This window comes from Perca flavescens, chromosome 13, assembly GCF_004354835.1.
Source record: "Perca flavescens isolate YP-PL-M2 chromosome 13, PFLA_1.0, whole genome shotgun sequence".
In the NCBI taxonomy this organism is placed as follows: Eukaryota; Metazoa; Chordata; class Actinopteri; order Perciformes; family Percidae; genus Perca; species Perca flavescens.
Window position 1 is genome coordinate 9,518,595 of NC_041343.1, and position 25,393 is coordinate 9,543,987.

Genomic DNA, 25,393 nt, shown 5'->3' on the forward strand with positions numbered 1-25,393 from the left:
TGCCAGTTCAGGCTGTATATTTGCGTTCATGTGCTCACTTACAGCTTCCTTTCTTAAGATGACTTCCTTTTTTTTCACAGTTAAGCAGGCCACACAGGCCTTCACATACTGAGATGGTAACCATTGGCACAGGATGGTTTAAGTATTTAGGCAACAACAACAAAAACTGTTGTTGTGTTTAATTCCCAATTCCTATCTGGACTTGTCAATATGAGTGTGCCTTTGTATGCAAGTGTAGTGCCTTCCATTCACAACTTGTATAAGTGCACCAGAATAGAATCCATGTGACTCATTCAAGAAGACATCAATTTTAAAATATTCACAAAAAAATATTTAGGATTTGAGACAAAAATGAATTATCTGATTTATTTGTACCACATAGTCACATCACAACAGGTGGGAACTGATGGCCCAGTGAGAGAAAAACAACTACATATAACTGTAATCATTCCAACAGAAAGTTGCCCAATTACAATGAATGACATGGCAATACTAATAACAGGGATGTCATGTGCATTTGTCACAGTCACCACTCGTAGAAACATAACTGCATTTGCTCATTGTTATAGAAAATAACAACATTGCTGCTAGAAATATTCCACATGTAATGCTGGTTCGCCATGATCTGCCTCAACCCCTCCTCTGATACAAAATCTGGAAGTACTGAGTTGCATATCTGGAAGCTTCAGAACAAATAGGTGTTAAATATACATATAAAAAATATGTATTAAAAACAAGCATCCAATCACGACAAAAAGCACCAGCAGAGGCACCACAAATTCAACTACGGTTGATAAAATTAAGATCGTCTTCTTGAAAATAAAGTTGGCAATTAACATTAGAAACTGACAAAAAACATTTACCCACTCTGTGAGTAGCAGAAGTTCAAAATTGGGGATTAAGACTTAAAATCAAAAGACGGTTAAGATCAGGCAGTAATCATCAGTCTAGACCCAGACCTTGATAGAAAACAACAAAAATCATTTCCCTTGAACTTAGAGCTGCTCTCCTTCCTGAAACAGGGAGACTGGAGGCACAACACTTAAAGAATATATAAGCAGCATGTTTGAATCCGAGGATCTGCTGGGATAAACGGAGCAGGGACAGTGAATGAGCACAGAGAATCAGATCAAAACATTTACACTAATGACCAATCAGCTGGAAAAGAAAGTCTGAAAAGTCAGACAGAATACAAAAGTACAGAGTTTACAATAAAGTGACATGATGAAGATGCGATTAAAGGAATATGTATCCACTTTGCTAATAAAACAAGGCTTCTAACAACCACAAAGATAGTTTACCACACTGCAACTGTCCAATGAATGGTGATTAGAGATGCATATTAACTGCATCTGATCGATATATATCGATTTAATGATGAACATTAAAATCTCATTGATACAAAGTGAAACTATCGATACATATCACCTTTAAGATGCCTTTATTTTTTAAATTCCCACTTTATATTTAAATTTCTGGAAGAGTTTGGTAATAAAACTGTCAAATAATATTTCTTTTGTTTTTTAGTGAGTTGATATAAATGTAAATGATCGTGTGATATTGTCTCATATCGATCACAGGACCCTGATTTGAATTGAACCAAAATCGTATCTCGGCAGACTTTGTGACATCAGCAAATATCCTATCGTCCATTCATATTGTCCACAGAATCGGTGTAATATTGTATATTTTGAGTATCACCCTCAGTCTTAACTATATTTAACTTAAAGCTGTAGTACGTAGTTTCTGTCAACCCCCATGAGTAATGACAACACTGTGGTGTGCGTCCACATGATAACCCCCCACCCACACACACACACACACACACACACAAACACACAAACACCCAAACACACACAAGATAGTAGCCAAGGAGGACACGGAGGATTAAAAAACATGGTGGACTCTTCAGAAGAGGTCATTATCTTCACTCAAGCTTCTGCGCAGGAGAAAGTCATCATCAACACAGTCATACTAAGAAATCCAGAGAGAGTTGTGTGGAGCTGATAGTCTTAATCAGCTTTGTAGCTACTCATTTGGCAATGGCTTGAATGTAACGGACCTTGACGAATATAAAAAAAACGTACGCACTAAAGCTTTAAGTTTTCTTTCATTCCACACAGGACCCCTGACAGCGTAAGTGTCTTACTCCATGTTAGGCTCATGCTAATGTGGGGACTTTTGAATACTACATATTTTTAGACTCAATGAGATAGGCCTAAATGGAAGTTTAAAGAATACCAGCTCCTTGCATGCAACGACATAGAAACCCTGAGACAGACTGAAGTGAAAGAAAATTACAGTAATACACGAGGAAAAGGAATTTCCTTGATAGCCTATTTTCTGCTTGAATGCTAACGTGTTAATAGTTGCTACACCTCATCTCACTGGCCTTGCTGATGAACCATGCAGTAGCTGTGGGTTTTATTTAAAGAAGCGCCCTGATCCTGTCACAGTATGCATCATAAGTCTGTGATCTTTAATCTGTGGTCTTCAAAGCATTCCAGCAGCGCTGTGATTTTGATCTACTTCATGGATTTTATAAGATGCCTTTCAGCAACGCAGGGAAAGAGCATGAACTTGTCGCATTCAACTCTTGGTGCAGAAACCAAACAGCTGTAAAGCTAAACGACAGCAGGATGGTTTTTTTTGTTGCTTTTAAGTCCTTTAGAGCAAATTGTGTTGTTGCACTGTATATCGCTCTAATATGGTTGCCGTCAGTGGAAAAAATTTGCTCTTCACTAGATTCCTTTCTGATAAATGATGAGCATCTTTGCAAAATGGGACCTCTGTGTTATGCTATAAATTATGCTCTTATTGTAGTATCAGGTTATCTGAAAACAAATACACTTTACACAAGTCTGTTGATTCCCGTCGTGGCAAACACATCATTTGCTTTTAGTTACAGAGAGCAAAACATGTTGTAGCATTTCTGATTGTTCTTTTCTTAAACAAAGCGATGCCATTTGATAAGGTACTCCGATGTGCAAAAATTCACAATTAATGGTGTAAACTGACAGGGATTCCCCCGTGGATTACTTTCACAGAAGGTCGCAGAGGACCATGGCCACGCCGACAGCAGAGTCCGCGTTTTGTCCGTATACCACCGGCTGAGGAAACGCCTTCTCCACCTCCTGCCTTAGCACCTCATTGCGGGCGATGGCGCTCCCACTGCCCACAATCCTGCGGACCCCCGCCTGCTGCAGACGTTCAGCAGGCATCATGGACGTGATGTTGTCCAGGATTCCGCGGCACAGTGCCCTGGTCAAATGACCCAGAGAGAGATTGGTAGTGGAGATGTTGGTCACCTGACCCAGGCAGAGGGGGTTGTGCCTCTCTCCCAGGATAGTGGGACTCACCCTCAGGTCGCTCGTTTCCTGATTCAGGGCGCTATGAATCAGCTTCTCATATAAACAGGAATCACTCATCTCCGCACCTGTGAGAGACGAGATGAGAGGAGCAATTTAACATTTGGATTAAAAAAAATTAAAATAATGCAGTGTTTTCCCTAGGTTTGTGGAAGACTAGGCACACGTATTTGGCAGAGAGTTTAGGGGTCCTCCCTCAAGAAATGCAATTCCACATAATTGTGGACAATCATCATCACCATATTTGTGTCTAAAATGTTGGAAAAGCTAGACTAGATAATAAATAAATAACATTCAAAAAGCTTGAAGGCAAAAACTTACTTAAGAAGTCCACTGGGGACCAACTACAATCATTAGATATGAGAAAAGTCATTTAATTAATTTTAATACTCACATTGATTTTACATTAATTTGACTCGGGTTCTGGCCAAAACAGCTTGGGTGCTGCGCCAAAGCCTTATAATGGTAGAAAAAACTCTGGACTGGCTTTAAGCCAAATGCTAAACAGCATGCTAACGTGCTGATGTTTAGCAGGTATAATGTTGACCATGTTGTTCACCAACTTAGCTTAGCATGTTAGCATACTAAAATTAGCAGATTATCTAAACACAGCTGCAGCAGATGCGAATGTCATTGCTTTTGCAGGTATTTGGTCATAAACCAAAATATTGGACACAAACCAAAATATTGGACACATTAAAGTTTGTCCTGATGATGGTGCCAGAGCAGAGTCTTCAACGTTTTTTAAGCCAAGGACCCCTTAGCTGAAAGAGATGGATCGGGATCCTACTACTTTTTTTTTTCCACAAAAAGGCTTATTTATATTTGCTAATAATGTTGGATTCATGTTAAGAAATTTTAGTTTTTGAAAGAAAACTTCCTAAAAATTACAATAATTTGGAGGCCCCCCTACAATAACTCTGATGACCCCCCCTAGGGGTCTAGGACCCCCTGTTGAAGATCTCTGTGGTAGAGGAAAAGTCAAAAGGATCACCGAAGTGATTACAATTCATCCTGAGGGGAACATGAATGTGTGTACAACCAGGGCCTGAACTTTTTCGGCCACCAGCCACTGTGGCAGATGGGTTTTAAAAACCACTATCCCCACAGGCTTTTTACCAGCCAACTTTTGTATGTTTGTTATCGTGTGTAGGTGTTTTTTGGATGACTTGTGGTCCTTAATCGCTTTTCATTTTAAGATTTTAGTCCTGATTACAAAAGGATTTAACTTTGCTTTCTCTGAGCCATACACACAACAGTCACTGCAGTACATTTGTTCTGTCGTAAATCAGCCACTCACGGACCTTGCCACTGTCGCAAACTGTCCACTAGGGCGATATTCTTGACCAAATACCTCAATATCGATATTGCGGCGATATTCTAGGGTTGACAAGTAGTACTTTAACAAAATATCTTCACACTTAGATTTTAGATTTCCCCACTTATTATGTCCACATTACTGATGATCAGTAACATAATGTCTAAGTGGGGAAAAGGCAAATAATAGAACAGCTAGTCAGTCAACAGTCTAGTAAGTTCAGAAAAGTACATCACTTTACTGTAATGCAGCCTTTAAAACCAGGAAAAGACAACATTATGTCATATCACGATATTACGATGTCCAAAATCTAAGACAATATCTAGTCTCATATCACAATATCAATATAATACCGATATCTTGCCCAGCCCTACTGTCCACTTGGTAATAAAAGGTATTCTTTTACTTTTCTTTGAATCGTCCTCATCTTTTTGTTGGTTGCTTTGTTCCAGGTGGCCTCTTCACCCCAGTAAAGTGTCACAACATTTTAAAGCTCAAATCCAAGGACTTGGTTGAAATATGTAAGAAGAGTGGCAAAAAACAACCTGATGAATCATTCAATACTCATTAGCTACACGCCAAGGAGGCCAGTAGATGGACAGTTTCACCTGCCAATGGCAAAATTCACACGCATTTGACGTGGTGTTAATTTCAGGCCCTGTGTCCAACACTTCATGGCAGTCAATCCAATAGTTCTTGAGACTTTTCCCGCAAAAACCACAGATGCCATTTCGTGGTGACACTAGAGGAAAAGTCAGGGGATCACCAGAGTCATTAGGAATATTTTCTTCGGGGACCAGGAATTCCTACAACAAATAACAAAACAATCTATTCAATAGCTGTAATATGTTAGTTTGAACCAAAGTAGTAAACTGACACTGCTGCCCCTAGAGCTACAATACTATCATGGCTTAAAGTGCTCATATTATGCTCATTTTCAGGTTCATAATTGTATTTAGAGGTTATATCAGAATAGGTTTACATGGTTTAATTTTCAAAAAACATATTTTTGTTGTACTGCACATTGCTGCAGCCCCTCTTTTCACCCTGTGTGTTGAGCTCTCTGTTTTAGCGACAGCTCACTTCTGTTCCCTCTTTGTTGGGAGTCGCATTTGCGCAGTATCTAGGTAAGGACTACTAGCCAGTCAGAAGCAGAGTATGAGGGAGTTCCACGCTAGCAGCTAGGTGAGCATTATAAAGGCTGGACTACAGTAGAGTTGTTGGAGCAGTTTGTGAACAACAATGTTTTCTGTTGGAGATGGTAAGTTCCTTTGGGGTGGACTTTGTGCTTTTTCACTTTGTAAACCTATAACGTGCACAAAAAAAGATATATAACACAATAAAGGAAATGGGAAAAGCCAAAAAGCATAATAGGAGCACTTTAAAATACATACCGAGCTCTTTCATCCAGGAAGTGAGCATCTCCACAAAAGTGGCCAGTGCATTCCCTCCGTTGAGTGAAGCAGCCACCGCCAAGTACGAGTCCTCAAAGTAGGGGAAGTAGGAGATGGAGGAGGCAGGCTGAGGAGAATCTGGAGGTTTGAAGTCAGCTGGCATGGCGAAGGTCAGCTGGGCTGAAGTGCTTATGTTAAGAACTGAGAAATTAGGATAAAAATACAAACTGTTATCTAAGGCATATGAACTACCAGCTCCAAACAAGACGTGCAAGACACACTGATGGCAGGATCACATCTGATCCACGATGCATTTGTTTTCTGTGTGTGCTCAAACATAATGAGTACAAACTAAGAAATGGGTATTTACTGCTGTGTACTTTTTGTTATTGTTGAGTCTTTTTCATTCAAATGTTAAACATTTTTCATGCTTTTTTATTGATCCTTTTGCTGTTGTTAACTACAGTTAAATGAAGCATTATCAGTAGGGGAGGGAATCCCAGGGTACCTCACCATACGATACGCGATACATGGCTCACAATACCGATAATATCACGATACAGCAATTCAGCGATAACCAATATATTGCTACACAATCCTATCATGATATTGGTCTAACTATGAATAGAAAATGCCCGTGGAAAGGTTAAGTGCAGGTTTTATTCTCTTTATTCACTGCGAGTCCAAACTGTTAGAAAACAGCACAATTCTGCAGCAACAAGTTTTTCAGTCTGTAAATTAAAATTACAGAACTATAGAGCACCTATGGGTCCAGACTTTGGACTTAAATGTGGCTGGGGCATTTTCTTTTTTTTTTTTCAAACTCATGTCTGCCACCCCATTGAAAACCTCTTCCTCTTTGGCTAGTTAACTTAGGTTCAAGTTTTATTTAGAGCGCCTCATTTTATTAATTAAAATATCGATATTTGGGCCAGCATATGATTATCGCATCGCACAAAGAAGGACAACAATATATTGTCATGTTGATATTTTTGACCCACCCCTAATTATCACTACTGCAAAAGTAGAATAAATCTAATGGATGTGATGTCATGGCACAGCCTTAATGGATTTTTTCATCTGAAGTGCATGTACAGTCTAAGTGTCTGTATGGATTCACTGCATTAAGTGTGATCCTGGCCCTGAGTGAAAGGACTGGACTTCCTGTTTCACCTGCATCTGTTTGCGCACTCATGCAGGAGTAGACGGAGCTCTGGAAGTCTCCCAGGGCGGCCCCTACTGGCGTACCAGCAGGGATACCATGCCAGTCAGAGCACGTCTGTCCCGCCAAGCCACCAGATGGCACACACTGAGGAAGCAGGTGCAAAGGGAAGCCGGCACCCTTCAGACTAGAGCATGCACACACACACCCACAATAGCTTGTTACGCATAACAACAGTTCATTACAAGCTTACACTGCCAAAGTGATTAGTGATTTCAGTTTAACACCAAGCATGCACATTAAACTATAGAACATATTTCATGCATTTAGTACTTGACCTAAACAGGAAGTTCTTTATACATGTCTATGTTCCACTGGTTGGAGGAGGTGTTGAAGAAGCCCCAGCTGGCTGCATTCTGCGGCGTCATCACACACCCATCCAAACCACACAGCATGGAAACCACATAGTCCTGGATGGTACCTGCGACTGTGAAGTCCTCAAGGACCTCAGGCCTGCAGTGAAACCACGCATCTTGAAGTTCACTTTCATACCACAAAACCAAGCGGCGCAGTAGTACATGGGATTTTTCTTTTTTTTTAAAGTGCATGCTGACCTGTGTCTCATGTACCAGAAGATTGTTGCGCAGCCGAACCCAGTGGCCACGCTGACATGTGAATCTGGTTTTGGAAGTGAGGACAGGAAGTGACTGCTGCAGCGCCCATCCTGCCAGGTGATCAGCTGAATGGTGTCTGTGGTTGTGAAGAAATCCCTCTTGGACCAATCACAACCTGCGAGAGAGGGGCAATGGAACAATACAGCAGACCAGATAAATGATATCTGACTTTACAACTAAGTGTATTAACCCGTGTCTGCACGGGTTAATACACTTAGTTGTAGTAAGAAATCTTGTGTATAAATGTATCCGCGGACTTGGTGTGTGTATGAATGAGATTATCTTGGTGATATCCAACATCAGATTCAGTACTGTTCGTTGTCAGTCTCAGATATGGAGACACTGTCACAAATGCCTATTTTTAAGAGTATGGATGAGGTATTTATTTATGTAAATAAACAGTACAGGCCAAAAGCTTGGTCACACCTTCTCATTCAATGCATTTCCTTTATTTTCATGACTATTTACATTGTAGATTCTCACTGAAGGCATCAAAACTTGATGAACACATATGGAATTATGCACTTAACAAAAAAGTGTGAAATAACTGAAAACAGGTCTTATATTTTAGATTCTTCAAAGTAGCCACCCTTTGCTTTTTTGATAGCGCTGCAAACCCTTGGTGTTCTCACAATGAGCTTCATGAGGTAGTCACCTGAAATGGTTTTCACTTCACAGGTGTGCTTTGTCAGGTTTAATTAGTGGAATTTTTTCCCTTATTAATAAAAAAAGCAAAGGGTGGCTACTTTGAGGAATCTAAAATATAAGACATGTTTTCAGTTATTTCACACTTTTTTGTTAAGTACATAATTCCATATGTGTTCATTCATAGTTTTGATGCCTTCAGTGAGAATCTACAATGTAAATAGTCATGAAAATAAATTTAAAAAAACGCATTGAATAAGAAGGTGTGTCCAAACTTTTGGCCTGTACTGTATATATATATATATATATATATATATATATATATATATATATATATATATATATATATATATATATATATATATATATATATATATGGGATTATTTATGTATGTATGTGTTGTGTGTATTGCATTTGTATTGTAGTGCTGCCATTTCATTGGACCATGAGTCTGTAATAAAGTCTTATTATTATTTCCAGTAGCATAGATTTACTATGATTACAAACCTATTTTTTATTAGGTTTTGGATGCAAACAGCAGAGGGCAGCATAGTTGTAAAATAACTACAATGGACCAACCAGTTGTCAGAGTTATAAGAAGAATTCAGTACCTTTAACTGCCCAGCTCCTCAATCCATTTTCAAAAAGCATCCTAAGACTAAGACTGGAGAATCAGTGTAATTTAGGCCTGTAACAATTATTACACAACACACACACACTCTCACTCACACACACACACACACACACACACACACACACACACACACACACACACACACACACACACACACACCTGAGCTCTGGCTACCTGTCCTCATATTATAGCCTACATTATAGGAGTGGTAAAGGCAGGGAAAAAAGGGGAGTAGCCCCAGGCAAGGCTCCATATTGGATTTCCGTGATGAAATATAATAGTAAACCCATGTACTAAACCCAAATTCCATCTTCTGAGATGAAGAATTTGGCTCATACATACCAGAGCAGACACTGCAGTAGCCTGAGGGCTTTATGGCATATAGGTCCTGTATTCTTCTGAACTGGGGCCCCTCTTTATTTTAGAGTCATGGTTCTTTTATCTTTTTTTTTTTTTTTTTACTTCATCTGCATAAGCACTATTCTGGTTGTAATTACAAGTGTTGTGCACAAGTGTGTTCATGTTGGGGGCCAGGACCATCAAACTTGGTCTGAAAATAATCTCTCTTTACGATGTCTTGGCAGTCCTCTATTTAACTCTATTTAACTCTTTCTACGCAAAGACTTTGAAACAGTCATACATGCATTTATTACGTCCCGTTTAGACTACTGTAACTCACTGTATGTTGGATTGGATCAGTCATCCCTTCGTCGGTTACAGTTAGTCCAGAACGCAGCAGCTCGACTTTTAACCGGGACTAAAAAGCGTGACCATATTACACCGGTTTTGGCCACGCTCCACTGGCTTCCTGTTTGTTTCAGGATTGAATTTAAAATTGTATTAATTGTTTTTAAGATCTTAAATGGGTTGTCGCCTTCTTACTTATCGGAGCTCTTACATGTCCACACGCCTGTCAAAGCACTGAGGTCGTCCAATCAGATGCTCCTCGATGTGCCCAGATCCAGGTTAAGAACCAAAAGGTGACCGAGCCTTTTCAGTGGCTGCTCCAAACCTCTGGAATAGTTTACCTATTCATGTAAGAACAGCTCGGACCACTGAAACGTTCAAGTCCATGCTTAAGACCCACTATTATTCATTGGCTTTCAATTTAAGTTGAGCTTTGATATCTTGACCTTATTCTTTTTCTACTGTCAGTTATTTTGTATTGTACATTGTGCTTTGTTTGTGTTTATTGTCTCGTTGCTTTTGGAGCACGTTGAGCACTTTGGTCAACTGAGGTTGTTTTTAAACGTGCTATATAAATAAAATTGAACTGAACTGAACTAACAGTTCAAAAAGATACAAGTGTATTTCCTGCTCAAACATGTTCACAGCCGTTGCTTCACAATTTAGTACACCTTGTGAAATGCAACAGCGTGCGTGCGTGCCTGCAGCAGGCAGCCAGGTAGTAGTCTTACCGCTCTTTGCTTTCCAGAATAGAACTCCGTGCATCTGTCCGGACAGCCCGATGCGGATGACATGCTGGAGTTTGTCTCTGGGCAGCAGGCCGAGGCACCGGTTCAGAGTGTCTATGATCCGGCCACTTTCCTGCTCTTTCGCCTGCGCGGCACGGACACGTAGCCAGGTTAACGTTACACTCGGATCAAACGCACAGCAATGTATTGCTGAGTTGAACTATGAAGTTGTGCGGTACGTGAACTCACCTTTATCAAGTTATGATCGATTATATCAGACTCAGTAGGCAAAGCGTGACTCGCAGCCACCGATCTGGAGCCAGTTTCAAATAAAACGGCTTTTACCGACGTGGTGCCCACATCTACACCCAGGACATAGGTAGACATTGCTGCTGATGAAACGTTGGCACTCAGCTGTACGGTGTTGATGGCATCATCACAACAAGGCAAAGTCAACCCTGCTGCGTTCATGGGGAAGAAGGAAATCGGAAATTCTATTCTAGGGACTACTCCTAACCGATTAGTTCATCACTAAAATACTGCAAATCACAGCAAAACTTTAGAGAGAAGTGATCAAAATCAGAGAGAAAAGGCCTAGTGTGGAGAAAGGTAAATCAGCATTGGGATAACGCAATAAAAGGGAGACATTTTCACTCAATCCAAAAAACAAGAAGTAGGCTATGTTTAACCATTGTGTTGACTTCGGTTCAAATTGACCCGTTTTCAATTTTTGTTTGTCAGAAAATATGGGACATAGAAATAAGCGGTGAAAATGTGTAGAAGAAACATTTAACAATTGAAAACGTTGGAAAAAGCAAAAACAAACTGTGAAAAAAAAGGCGTCAAACACGTTTTTTTTCAAGGTTGACGGGAAGACAACACAAGAAGTAGGGGAACAAAACGGAAAGAGCAAGTAACTAGTAATAATAAGCAGGCTGAGAATTGGGCACACAGCAACCTCAGCAGTACACTTTTCATTATAGGAAAGCATCCAACGGGTGTTTGTGATTTGTGCCAGGACAGGAGGCTGAAACAGTTGAGCATGTCCTTGTGTCATGCAGAAAATGTACACAGGAAAGGCAAAAAATGGTGACACAATAGGGAGAGCAGAGAGCACAATGTTAAAAGTATATTAGAGTGTGGAGCCCAGTGCCAGGTCTGTTGTGTATCCCTCACTGCCTTGATGGCACACCTGAATGAATTAATTCATAGGCCCTACTTATTTCATTAGTCTGAGGCCTATGTGTGCTTTAAATGACTGACAAGGCAAAATATTTACTGTGATAAGGGTGGATTGCCTGTCCATGGTACTTTATTGTTTATTTGTTTTAATAGTCTATAGGCCTAAGATTTTGGGAGAAAAAATTGAGAAAACAAAACGTATGTGGCCCGTTTGGACAGAAATTAAAATAAATTATTTTAATAGTGAAAGCAATTTAAATTTGTTTCCAGCTGTTTTGATTTTTAGCTTTGCTCTCTTGGGTGTGATAACAGTGATTAAGCTTGAAAGTATTATTCCCCTATCATAATAGTGTAATTTCCTACTTCTTAATTGACTGAGAACGCACCACATTGTCACCTGATCATTACCCTGTTCCTACAATGCACTGCGAAGGACCATGGCCGTCTCTTCCCTAGGAGTGCTATCTAAACGAGAATGAATGTGCTGTTTCCGTGCCATATCAGTTGACATTCCTTAAAAACAACCTAATATCCAAGTTTGTGAAGTTTCTCTTGCAGATTATGTTTTTATAATCCCGCTGTGAGGAGCTGACGAGTCCCTGCGTATATTTCCGGTGAGAATCTGTCGTCAGTTACCATCTGGAGGAGAACTAGCTAGCAATGCTAGCATGCTAGCGCCATAGGCTACCAATGGTTTTTGTCACCGGAACAAGGCTTTATGTTGGGAGATATTAGCTAGCTAGCTACTGGGATTTATTGTGGACAGTAACTAACGTTAGCTAACGTTGTTTAATCTTAGCTACATCGGCCAAGGCTGACCAACAGCTTCTCTCTTTGTCACTCTTTAGAGGCTTTAGTGCATTGAGATGTTTGATATTTTGTAATTCTGGTTTATATGAATACCTCTGAAATGAATGCATTAAGGTACGTTAACCTTAGACCCAGTGATAACTGTTAGGCCCGTACAAATGAGCTTTTCTAATGTAGTAGCCTAATGGCCTTGCGTTCCAGTAGTGTAATAGGCATTAATATTCATTAAACAATTCAAAGTAATACGACGGTGTAAAAATACTCCCAAATAAAGGTCCAGCATTCAACATGTATTTTTTATTTATTTAAGAATAATACTGTTAATAATATTGAAAGCAAAAGTAATAGCATTAGGTAGCAATGGCCCTGTCAGTGTTATATGTCATATTAATATTGTTACTGATACAGTAATGTGTTTTAATGCAAATGTTTGGATTGGTTTGAGATAGTTTTTCAGGGTGTAAGCAATAGTTTTTTCTCCTGCAGCATTTAGCTGGTGGATGTGGACTGGATTGTAACATTATTTTGATTATCTCAAATCTTGATCTGCAAAGTAACTAGTCTCCACAGTTGCTGCCCAAAAGTTTACATACGGTTGTAAATAACATGTATGTCATGGCAGTTTGAGTTTCCAATTAATACAACTGCTATTTTTCTGTGATGGAATCATTGGCGCACATACTTCTTTGTCAGTATTAGTATTGTGCTCTGGGGCTGTTTTGCTGCCAGTGGAACTGGTGCTTTACAGAAAGTGAATGGACTAATGAAGAAGGACGATTACCTTCAATTAAGGTTTTAGAATAGAGCTGGGTGATATGGAGAAAATCAAATATCCCAATATTTTTGACCAAATACCTCTATCGATATTGTGGCGATATTGTAGGCTTGACAACTGGTGCTTTCACAAAATATGCACACAATGAGATTTTGGTCACATTTTCAGAAGACCCATAATAAAGTCAAAAAAGACCCAAATTTCATGACTGTTTTTTGTGACAAAGAAGTATGTGCTCCAATGATTCCATCACAGAAAAATAGGAGTTGTATTAATTATTGGAAACTCAAACTGCCATGACATACATGTTCTTTACAACTGTATATAAACGTTTGGGTGAAATAAATGTAGTTGAGTAAAACAAAGTGTTTGAAAACTGTACTTTTTGTTTCTGCGTCTCTCCTGAATCAGGAGCACCTTCCTGTGATAGCTGACCAGAGCCAAGATGACAGGAGTTGTAGCCAAGCGTGAGGGACCACAGTTCATCAGCGAAGTAGCTGTGAGGGGAAACGCCGGCGTCCTGGACTACTGCCGCACCTCTGTTTCCGCTCTCTCCGGAGCAACAGCTGGCATCCTCGGGCTGACTGGACTCTACGGCTTCATTTTTTATTTCCTCGCCTCTTTTCTTCTCTCTCTGCTGCTCATTCTCAAGGCCGGACGGCGATGGAACAAATGCTTTAAGTCGCGGCGGCTGCTTTTCACCGGGGGCCTCGTCGGAGGTCTTTTCACTTACGTCCTGTTCTGGACTTTCCTCTACGGAATGGTGCATGTGTACTAACATGACCTAGCATAAATAACCCTGAATTAATCCCATCTAATGTTACATAAACCAATTATTTGTCTGTCCTGCTGTTTGTAGATAGGCCATTAGTAAAATACTTCTTCCATTATGAACTGTTGATTAAATGGAGGATTTTTCAATAATTATAGTATGCAGAATCAAATATTCTCTTTTCTCTCCTGCTAAACACCAGGGCAATGACTATGAATTTATTTAACCTGTAAGTCCCACTCAGTGCTCTGTATCATTCACACCAGGATGACCACAGTTATGTTAATGTAGGTCGTAGAGTAGGTTGTAGTGTAACAGATCGAAACAGATTACAAGGTGGAAGCACTTTTCATTACATTTCATGTACAATACTATGGTTAAATTATAACAAGTCTGATTACTGATCGAAATAAATAAATACCTCTTTACAACTGTATGTGTTATCAGTTTGTCTTTTAGGAAGTTTCATTTGTTGACATGAAATAAAAATGACAAATACATTTTGTTTCCACCAAAACCGACCATTTGATAAATATGCAAGAACGAACAAAGGAGACCATGCACTTCAGTGTCTTGCACCATTCATTAACAATCAGCCAGTACATCAGCAGTGAACTTGTCCACCCGCAGCAGTCTAGTAGCCCATCACGACTGCATCCCACAGCTTCATGAGTGAATTATATTGTGAATAAGGTTGCGTTTATAGCCATTGCATGGCCGATGTCAGCATCAACATACAGGAGGAAACACATCCGCAACAGCACACCTGAATTCCTGTCACAACAGGTACATGACTGAAATACCAACCATTAAGACCGTTCACACATTTCATTTTATTTATTTATTTTTTCATAGGTAGGTAGAAGGTATTTTGCAAATTGATTTAGCCAAAATCATTTTACAGTTTATAATGTAAATCCACAGTCTATTTTACTTAATCCAATCCTATATTTGAGGTTCATAGATATATAGATAGATACTCTCGTTCATGAATCTATCTATGTCTAGTATTTTTGCTGGAATTTTTATACCTTAGTCCATAAATGGCAAAAAAATAAAAACTAAGGCCCATCATATATTACTCAAACTGGAAATGATGCTTAATTAGTCTGATCAACAGCCAAGAAAGCTATTAAGTATTGATTCTGTGACATGAAACAAAGACATAAGAAATTACTTGCATTTGTAAAGCAGTAATCTGCAAATATTCGTCAATTCACTTTAAGTCTTAGATGAATCATTTGACATCTCCGCTAATTGCATCAGCATTACCACAGCACTTTTGCATATAATTATTTATGAATCTGTTGTAATCTTCCACATCCCAGCTTTGGACCCTGACCCAGCCACTGAAAACCGCCTTTCTGTGTATTTCTACATCAGCTTTCCTGGCCCACCGGCACATTCCCTTTTCTCTGGACCAACATATCTTTAGTCAGGTCAAGCATCACTCAAGCTAGTGGCATGCCAGCTGTCCAGTCTCACCAGTAGGTGAGAAGTGGACATCGGTCCATCTTTTGGTTCCACCTCTGGCAGACCACTGCAGGTGATTTGTCTTGCTCTTGCTGCAAACTTAATTTTGTGAAGCGAAGGTGATATGAGGCCTTGGCTCTGCACCTTGGGGAGAGAGATGAGCAGAGTATCGCTGTCCTGTGTTGCGTGGAATGGTGGGACCCTGTTTGTCCACAAGCAGCTGGCTCTCTGCAGTTGGTTCAGTTTCCTCTGGCTTTTTATTGGAGTTGGCGGCCTCTTTCTCTGCAGCTGGTTTCCTGGATCTCCTTTCCCGGTGTCCTGTCTTCCCGTCCTTGGCTTTGGTCGGGTCTTTTCTGTTACATACATTATGAGAGAAATGTGCCAATGAATGTGATGATCAAGGTTGGGAAAAATTATGATTTAAAAAGGCTCATCATCAACGTGTGTGTAAATACAGTTAGTCATACTTGAAGTTGATGATTTCGAACTTCCTCTCTCGGTAGAAGGAACTTGTGTTCATCATGTACAGCAGTATCATATCGCATGCAAAGGCTCCCTGTAAGAAAAAAAAAAAAACTGGATTTTCCCAAGCTGCAGATAATCATCATTATTTTTGTTACTTGTGAACATCAATTGCCCTCTAGTAGCACTGTAATATGCCATTTTTTTCAAACTTAAGATGTCCCTAATTATCCACAGTCACATCAACATAATATCTTAGTAAATTACTCACTACACCAAGCAGGGCAACACCCGAACCAATGGCAATTATTGTGGGTACAATATTGAATTTCCCAGCCTGCAAAACAATAACAGGCACTTACGGCAAGTCTATTACCGGAATCATGTACGTAGGCTACTTTCCTTAGAAAAATCATAAACTGCTATACCTGGCCATTGACCATTATATCAAAGCGAATCCCATACACCTTGTACAAAGTGCGAAAGGTCTCGCCATTTTGATCCTTGTAATACCTGGCATATCTGTAGGGGCGCAAAAAATCAGTTGATAAATAATGAAAATTAAACGGGTTAGAAAACAGAGTGGAGGAAGTGGGCTGACAGATTTATTTCTTGTTGAACGCCTGAAGGGACATACCTGAAGTTGTATCCTGATGTGAGCGAGTTGTTAAACTTTAAGTCCAAACGAGTAAAGCTGTAGTGTGGATTACACTGTGTAGAGTCCTTATCCAGGTCACAGTTCCACTCAATAACAATACCAACAGACCCACCCTGATGGACAAAAACAGTCACTTTGTGAATATGAGTTCAGCCTCACACATTACTGCAGCTCTTGGCTATGTGTTGACACACTTCATGTTTGTTTCCTTTAAATTCTAAACTCTAATTCACATGTCTTGTTACCCTTCTCTCTGGCTGATCAGACTTCTAATCAGATTGAAGGTGGATGGAGCTAAAATGGTAATTATGTGATGTCACCAAACCAAACCAGATGACAACCAATAACAATATGCCTTTTCACAAACAAAATGCCTTTCACAGCAGACAATTTGACTTGTCATAATAGCATAATAGAAAAAGCACAGGGTACATATTAATAATGGCTCTGCTCTATTTAACTGTCCCAGTAAGGACAGTGTGACAGTGAGTCAGCATTAACAGTAGAGACAGAGCATATTAAAGTCCCACCCACAACGGAGAAGAAAACAATGAATAACTCTCCATTGACTTTGTATTTCGTAAAGGTGCCTCCTTGTCAATTTTGTCTGCTAGCACAATGGTTCCCAAAATAGGGTCCGAGGACCCCCAGGGGTCTTTTAGGGGGTTCCAGGAGTTCCACAGCAAAAATGGGAATAATTAGTTTTCTCTATAATTCCATACATAAGTAACACAATTACAGATTATATGATTATTTTGGTCATTCAAATGGGGGTCCGTGGTCTAATTTGTGTCAGTTTACAGGCCCTTGATGTGAAAATATTTTGGGAACCACTGTGCTATAAAGCAACAGAAAAATGCCTAAAAGTTGCTGTGTGGTGGGATGCCAAACTGAAAACCGAAGCCTTAAGGAAGACAAAGTGAATACAGGCAATAAGACGTGCGGCATCACCAGGAAGAATGATAAAACTGTGGGATCCTTACACTCAGTATGCCTTATCTTACATTTGCAGCAAGCAATTTGTCAATAAGTCAAATATCAAAATGTGAGGGTGTTAGTACTGTATTCATGTGGTGTCAGAATAATCAAAAAGATTCCCCACTGGGAAAATTCACAGAACATTGTGTGATAGGCGGAGGTCTGTGCTGTGATGTAAAATGTGATGGTCTATTATGGTTTATTATCAAATTACTGGAAGGAAACCAGTTAATTGAAATCACTCCCACATAGGGCTAAACAATTCTGGAAAATAATCAAATTTTTTCACCAATATTGCGATTTAATATGCAAATATTTTTTACGCTCTTTGTCTTCTGTATTAATCAACAAAGACCATTTAATACATCATTGTATAGTATGAACAACACAATATTAGATAGATTAAACAAACTGTTCTTTCCTGGAGGTTCTTTTCCTGTATGTGATGATGAAATTAGGTGATGCATGATTTTATATGAATGACATCTTTTATTTAACTACTTAAATTACAGTAATATATTCAGCACTGACCAAACCTGGTGTAAACATTCATGTGAAAGCCAGAAACAAATCACACAAACTAAAGTGGAGATTGCCGAAATATAAAACCAAATATGTGGCTTTCCCACACTTAGTAGTATTTAGATTATTTAATATAATAAACATATGTAAACATGTGGATTGCACTTTTTAAACACTAGACAGTTACTAGACAGTTAAATAAGTAAAAATTTAGCATATATATACAATGGTGTATTTTTATTTACAGCGCACGGACCACAGAGGAGCTGCCTCCAGAGTCCAGCCCCTCACTCCCCTCATAAAGTTGCGTGCATGACAGCGTCAACGTTGCACTTGCTCAGAGAGGCAATCGTTACATTTGGTGTAGCATGCTGCTGCTGGTCTTGCCATGGGATTAACTGTACTAATAAAACTGTTGAAACAACGCAGTCACGCTGCTGTGAAAGCTCCTCGAACGTCATTTATCAGAGTTTGGTTGTTACCCCTCTCCGCGGCAGTCTCCTCCACTCCATATCTTTATTACGGAGCTAGCTAACTGGAGCTAACCGCTAATCGTTGCTAACCGAGCCTTCAGTTCTGCGTGCCTGTATCCATTAACTGCATGTATGGAGTCGAGCCCGAATAAAACCCGTCATTTTATTAAAATGACTGTAAAAGTTTTAAACTACAACTCAGAGTTGTTTTAAATCTGCTCAAGGTACAGCGTAGCGTTAGCGCGCTAAGTAAGTGCGGACTGATTTGCTCTCGCGAGTCACGGGACCAAATCGCAGCCTTCGCAGTCAAATTTTAACATTGCGATATTATTGCAAATGCAATTAATCGTTCAGCCCTACTCCCACATACAGTCTTAAGGGCCTTTTTCATAGCAGACATTTTGACTTGTCATAGTAGGAAAATCACAGCTGAAACTGATAACCTTAACAATGGCTCAATTCCATCCAGTAAGTGTCCCAGTAAGTTATATCAGTGAGTCAGCATGCACAATACCAGGACCTCTCCTAAGTGGAATGCAGCCATCAGTAATGGTTTATAATACACCTGTGCTTTTTCTACTATGACATGTCAACATGTCTGCCGTGAAAAAGGTCTATTATCACATTATTCAACTGTGTACCTTAGCAGCCATGTCCTGGAAGTCATACCCAGTCCAGCTGACCAGATCTCCGAGGCGGAAGATGGGACAGTACAGGTGGTTCTCTCTGTCGTAGGAGCATCTTTTCAGGTAGCTGTTATCTAATGTTTCAAGAACATTGGACCTAACAGGCAAATACAGCAGACATTTAGCACATGTATCATATGTACGATTTTCAGGAATTATGGAAAACAGTCTTATTTCACATTGGTATTGTTTAGTTTATCCAGTGTGTTAAATATACCATGGCTTTTGGTGAGCTTACTTTCTTTTGCACGTGCCTTGCTTTTATGTCAGCACATCTGCTATATAATCAGTTAATGACCACATCAAACCTCCTATCAAAACCATCATCCTCACCACAGTATGATACAATACAGCCGACTAAAGCAGGGCACAGCATACTCTGCAGAGTTAGTCGGCACCCAGACAAAGTGGGAGTAAGGAAGTTAGTTTTTTCTGATCTTTGAGTTCATGTGAGTGAAGTTTTTGATATGGCATCGTCATTCTTTGATGGTGATGGCAAGAATAGCATGCATGCCACTAGAGAACACACAAAATTTCACAAATTTCCAGGGGAGCTAATGCCTTATTAAGACTCTTTCTTAACCTTTCAGGAAAAAAACATGTAAGCCTTCCACAGGAGTTAGAAGTTGGAGTGATCAGGTTGTCACGTGTGGCAGAAGTAGTGCTGGAGAGACGGAAACAGACTAAGAGACAACTGGTCCTGCCAATTCAGAGTCACAGAATTCTCTCAACTTCTCATATTGTCATATTTGACCTTTCGATGCTTATCTTAGACACCATTACTGCTTAATCTTTTTTCAGGTTTGCAGTGCATGTGTGAAAGGAAAGGGGCTCAGCTCTAGCACCGTCTTTTACAATCTCTTACTTGGAGCTTAATATTATTATTTCTTACGGAACTGTCAGCTTAGATATGCAGAACTTATACAACAAAATACACAGCTGATATCTAAACATGACTGAATTTGATTATTTGGATTTTGAGTGAAGGTCTTCACCTTTGCTTGAAAGTTTCCCTCTACACATACATACCCAACAGCAGCATATATATATACACAGTATGTGTATGTCAATCAAGCTACACCATTACACCCGCTGGCTTAGAGTGTAACTGGAGGGATCACACTGTAAATCGTGTAGTGTTGCCAGCCATTTTGAGTAACACCCATTAAGAGGGATTTGCATTACCAGGCAATCACCGTTAAGTATAAGCATATGAAGATTAGTGAGGAAACATATGAGAGATGGCTTTGTAATTAGAATAAGATCCCGACTGATGAATTAGCTGCAGCTTGTGGCAACTCTGAGCTTTCCTGCAGGACTTGAACAGATGACAAATCCTTAGAATCCATAAAACCTTGGTTATTGACAAATCAAATATGCTGCCATAATCCGGAATCATGTGTTTGTCACTACTAGTAGTGTTTCGGCATGTGCTTACAGTAGGTGCTTGGTGCTTTTGTCTGTGCTTAAATGCTAATGTGTTTAATTGTGCGCCTATGCACTTTTACCTGTGTTTATAGGCTTCTTGTTATTTTTTTCTCATGCCATCAACTTGCTAGCTGTCATGATCTGGAATAGTGGTTGTGTCATTTTACATGGCTATGCTTATGTGTTCTTGTTTTATGTGTATATGTGTTGTTTTTCTGTAATTTATCGATTTGTTTTTCTTTTAAGCCATCTACCTGTTGGGGACTACAGATGAAAATTAGCCTGCATGGCTAAATCTGGCACATTTACATGTTGGACTCTGTGCTCATGTTGATTAATGTGCATTGTATGTTGTTTAGAGGGCAGCAGTACAGCTCCATGGGCTAGCCCCGTCTGATCGGACACCTGTCCAGGGGAAGGCCCGCTGTCAAGGGCGTCTCAGATGACTGTTTCACTGTCTCGCTGAGTGCACAGGCTGGTATAAATAGAAGGCTGTCTGCACCGTAAAGCTATTCAAAGCAGCCATTAGGATATGTATATCCCCCTTCAGCTCACTCAGTGATCTACGTATATCACAATGCCTTGAACACTATAGGCACACCAGCAATCAGCACCACTTACTTAGAGAATTCAAACTTTGGAAACCGGATGAAATTCTTAATGTAGATGGTGAAGTTTTCTGCCTCGCTCAGTAAGGGCTCTCTGGAAGTGAAAGAGACAGGCAGCTGTGTGAATAAAACCAAACCAAGTGGAGCTGACAGGCTGCATTAGTAATAAATAGAACTTGTGAAATATCTCGGTCCCTGTGAAGGATCAGGGTGAGTGTCAGTGTAGTAGCACAAAATGGCACATTTCCAAAGTTCTGCAAGAGAGGAGGGGTCTCACGTGGGTCTCTTGCTGTATTCAACAGGACACCAGCCATGAATCTCACAGGTCCCAGTGCTGTTTATACACAAGCCGGTCTTTATTCCTGACGAAGAGAGCAAAGATTCTTGGCTGGGTGGAGCTTAAAAGAGAGTTTATGCTAAAATAAGACACATTGGAATACTTTTGGTATTTTGTGTAACATATTATATTCATCTAAGTGAAAATATTGTTCTAAACATTTTTTTTTTAATTTTATAACTTTTTGATAGCATTGACTTTGGAGTAGTAGCCAAACCATGACGTTAGCGATTCATATGGTCTATGTGAAAAGTATTGTTTTAAGATAGTCACTGACCAATATGAAAGATTTCAAGCCACAGATGAATATTATGTAAACCTGTAATTGAGGCTAACATCTAAAAACTATTCAGATTTTGAGTTGAGTGCAATGAATGATCCTCACCATGACCAGCTATGACAGCCTCCCCCCCCACGCAGTCATCATCACTTTGACATCGTCCATTTGGCACCTTGAAACTCTGTGAGATATGAAAATGCAATCTTGTGGACATGGTAATCTGGCACAGTCATTTTTACATATTAGGATGGAGAAAAAAAAAAACACAATTAAAGCCAATAATGAGATTCGCCGTCTTGTGTATACTCACCTCAGCGCAGAACCCCAGCCTCTGATTGGGGGTCTCAATGTAATTTGTTACTACGAAGAACACCTGCTCACCCTACAAAATGAAATTAGGTCCAGACAGTGAGACTGAGAAGCAAAAGGTTAAACAAATTACACCCCAGAGAAGTTCAATATTGTTAAATCTGTTGAGACAGATGCTGAGGCTAATGATATCCACTAAAGCAGATACTCAATAGCCTCATAATCTCCCTTGACAGGAGAGTAATTGGGGAATGCTCTGACATCGATATTGGTATTCTGCAAGAAGATTCCCTTTTTTCTAGATAGATAGATAGATAGATAGATAGATAGACTCACATTTGGGGGTACGACATAATCCTCAGCACTCCACAGGTGAAGCCCTGTCTCTGAGCTGTTGGTCAGTGCCACACCTTTCAGCTTGGTGATGACTGAAGACTGGATGGCCTCTTCTCTCTCCTGGTAACCTTTCCTCACCACAAACACCCACCTGAGACATTCATTGAAACCTCACAATTTATTATGGTTTAGTTTTCTGGACATTTCTGATGATCAACATGGGTGCGATGATGCATCAGTATAGCATATGCTATCCCTTCTTGTTGAGGAGCCTGTTTGTGAACATGTATCCGGGGTTAACAGCACACACATTATAACTGAGTTATAAGTGAGTTCATCAGCTTGGCAGATGAAAGCAGTAATATTAATGTGTAAATGTATCCTAGACATTTCATGCATCCCTCTACTGGAACTTTATTCAACTATTTTGCATATACACACATCTAAGGGTGACAGCAGCATAAAATAGTAAAAGAGCAAAAGTGTCAGACAATATGGCAATAAAAACAGTGTATATGAACATAAGGTACAGTAGCACATGGAAAGATTGTATCCAACTACTGCAATTTGAAAAATTTGAAATTATGGTGTGATAAAAAAACAAGATATCCATATATTGACATTAAGTCAACTATAACATGTTGCAGTTATGCAAGAGAAAACTAGTTAGCAAGCGAGCACAGAAGTTTTAACAGGTAGCTAAAAGTAATGGCTACACAGTTCAAATGATTAGTTATAAGTACTGGATAAATGGTTGTAATTGTTGTTTACAGTCAAAGCAAAGTTAGTGGCTAAACTGTCAAATATTCAGCTTCATTCTAAGTAGTAGTAACTAGAGCCCGACCGATATATCGGTGGGCCGATATTAGGCATTTTCCAAACAATCGGCATCGGCATTTATAATAGCCGATAAATGAATATTTCAAAAAATAAAATAAAAACGGACGAAACCCCCTTCAACCATGTTCTGAGTGTTTGCGTTGCATAGTTTGTCTACCAGAGGGCTCTCTACAAGTCCCTGTTGGCAACACTGGTGTTTAACCCTTTAAGTTTCATATCTTAAGTTTGTATTTTTATACATTTTATTTATCAGAACTTTTAATTTTGATGTTCCTCCTTTATTTTTAAACTTTATTATTACACAATTATGGATTATTATTTTTTTAAATATATATCAGCCGATATATCGGAATATCTGATTTTTAAATCACCAAATATTTGTATCGATATCAGCCTTAAAAATCCTTTATCGGTCAGGCTCTAGTAGTAACCTATTAGGCTAGTAGTACAATTGCTGACCAAACCGACCGTAATACTGATAGTTCATTTGTATGAGAAACAATATCCACTTTTATATGAATAGTGTCAAACATTTGGAAAATACATTGGGAATCGATGAAGGGGTGTGGCCTACGTGAGTTCATCTGACAGGGCTGTGGGGGGTCTAGGCTACATGCCATAGAGCCGAATAGGACTTTATCACCACACTGCAGACAGTACATTTACCATCTTGCAGTTTGAAATAACTTTCACAAAATTCAGTTTCAAAGGTCAAACCAGTAACTGGCTGTCCCAGTCACCTGCTCCCTTTTCATCATTTCTCCCCTTACGTAGGCTACATCAGCGTGACATCGCTCAGTGAGGTAACTTCCTGTCCTACCAATTTGACACATTAATTAGGCTAACCAACCAACAACTCTTCCTGAGACACATTTGGTTTTAAAGTTAAAAACTCTGCGGCGCTGCCACTTTAATAGTCACAAAGTCAACCCTTTCAGCGAGCTCTGCTATTTTTAACTGTGTGAATCACTTTCTAAAAGGTGACTTTATTACATGCCTAAAGGAGAGAAGAGAGAGGCACCTCACCCGATTATGTATCCCAGCACGGCCAGTTGATAGAGTCTAAATAATATCCCGATTTTCCTGTTTTCGGCGATCACGTATTTCTCTGTCTTGTAGTTGAGGAGAGACACGAAGAAGCCTCCCCAGCCTGCCATTCCTCCCGCACGGTAGACCCGAGTGAGAGCGCAGCTCCAGGCTCAAGCTGATATACACAACTGCTACTTGTCATAAAACGGGCAAACCCACTGAGAGAGGGGCTGAGATACACCGACACCGTTTCCTCAAAAAGACCACTGTGAGACCACCGGTGGATATGTTGTTATTATTATTATTATTATTATTATTATTATTATTATTATTATTATTATTATTAGTGTGTAGTAGTAGTTTATTTTGAACATGTAAATATATATATATATATATATATATATATATATATATATATATATATATAAATGCATACATATATAATAAAAATTAAAATAACAGATAAATAAGGACATGTACATCTCAGCACAATCTTCCAAAATTATTAAGTGATTCAAATAAGAAATTCCCATGTTCAAAAAGGAGTAGGAAGAAGTTCATAAAAAAAAAACTTTTCTGGTCCTACCCCCTTTTTCTATTTTTATCCTTTAGTTAAATACAAAACAATTTGATGCTTCACTTATTTAGACATATTTACATACACATACACCGTACCGTATATCTACCTACACTCACATACACACATGCATACGCATAGACACAGATGCATACATACATGCATATACACACGCATTTACAAAAAAAAAATATATTTTTCTTTTCCATCTATCTTCTTTGTTTCTGTCTATCTATATCAAACCAAA

At 39.4% G+C, this 25,393-nt stretch overlaps 3 protein-coding genes across 4 annotated transcripts; 1 reads left to right on the forward strand and 2 right to left on the reverse strand.

Moving 5' to 3' along the window:
• Positions 1-381: 381 nt before the first annotated feature.
• Positions 382-11,059, reverse strand: shpk (sedoheptulokinase). Its single transcript, XM_028595333.1, has 7 exons — positions 10,861-11,059; positions 10,615-10,756; positions 7,857-8,031; positions 7,603-7,755; positions 7,254-7,429; positions 6,081-6,281; positions 382-3,436 (listed from the first exon to the last, which is right to left on the reverse strand). The coding sequence occupies exons 1-7, from the start codon at positions 10,996-10,998 to the stop codon at positions 3,042-3,044; spliced, it is 1,380 nt and encodes a 459-aa protein (XP_028451134.1). The 5' UTR covers positions 10,999-11,059; the 3' UTR covers positions 382-3,041.
• Positions 11,060-12,176: 1,117 nt separating this feature from the next.
• On the forward strand, positions 12,177-14,586 carry emc6 (ER membrane protein complex subunit 6). The gene is made up of 2 exons (XM_028595228.1): positions 12,177-12,407; positions 13,790-14,586. The coding sequence occupies exon 2, from the start codon at positions 13,824-13,826 to the stop codon at positions 14,154-14,156; it is 333 nt and encodes a 110-aa protein (XP_028451029.1). The 5' UTR covers positions 12,177-12,407; positions 13,790-13,823; the 3' UTR covers positions 14,157-14,586.
• Positions 14,587-14,963: 377 nt separating this feature from the next.
• On the reverse strand, positions 14,964-24,790 carry p2rx5 (purinergic receptor P2X, ligand-gated ion channel, 5). 2 transcript variants are annotated; one of them, XM_028595227.1, is made up of 12 exons: positions 24,567-24,790; positions 22,701-22,851; positions 22,366-22,437; positions 22,161-22,236; positions 21,716-21,800; positions 21,452-21,532; positions 19,358-19,499; positions 16,723-16,856; positions 16,514-16,607; positions 16,357-16,422; positions 16,091-16,179; positions 14,964-15,976 (listed from the first exon to the last, which is right to left on the reverse strand). In XM_028595227.1, exons 1-12 carry the CDS (start codon positions 24,695-24,697, stop codon positions 15,724-15,726), a joined length of 1,374 nt encoding a protein of 457 aa, XP_028451028.1. In that variant the 5' UTR covers positions 24,698-24,790; the 3' UTR covers positions 14,964-15,723. The 2 variants fall into 2 exon arrangements, with proteins under 2 accessions (XP_028451028.1, XP_028451027.1); XM_028595226.1 differs by having other exon boundaries at positions 21,716-21,836.
• Between the last annotated feature and the right edge of the window lie 603 nt (positions 24,791-25,393).

Coding starts and splice junctions, on each gene's coding strand:
- shpk (XM_028595333.1), bottom strand. CDS start 10,998: ATGTCTACCTATGTCCTGGGTGTAGATGTGGGCACCACGTCGGTAAAA. Junction 8,032..10,614: donor ATTCTGGAAAGCAAAGAGCG/GTAAGACTACTA, acceptor CCTCTCTCGCAG/GTTGTGATTGGTCCAAGAGG. Junction 7,756..7,856: donor TTCTGGTACATGAGACACAG/GTCAGCATGCAC, acceptor GTTTCACTGCAG/GCCTGAGGTCCTTGAGGACT.
- emc6 (XM_028595228.1), top strand. CDS start 13,824: ATGACAGGAGTTGTAGCCAAGCGTGAGGGACCACAGTTCATCAGCGAA.
- p2rx5 (XM_028595226.1), bottom strand. CDS start 24,697: ATGGCAGGCTGGGGAGGCTTCTTCGTGTCTCTCCTCAACTACAAGACA. Junction 21,533..21,715: donor GAATACAGCAAGAGACCCAC/GTGAGACCCCTC, acceptor TTTCACTTCCAG/AGAGCCCTTACTGAGCGAGG. Junction 16,857..19,357: donor TCCAGGACATGGCTGCTAAG/GTACACAGTTGA, acceptor TTTGTCCATCAG/GGTGGGTCTGTTGGTATTGT.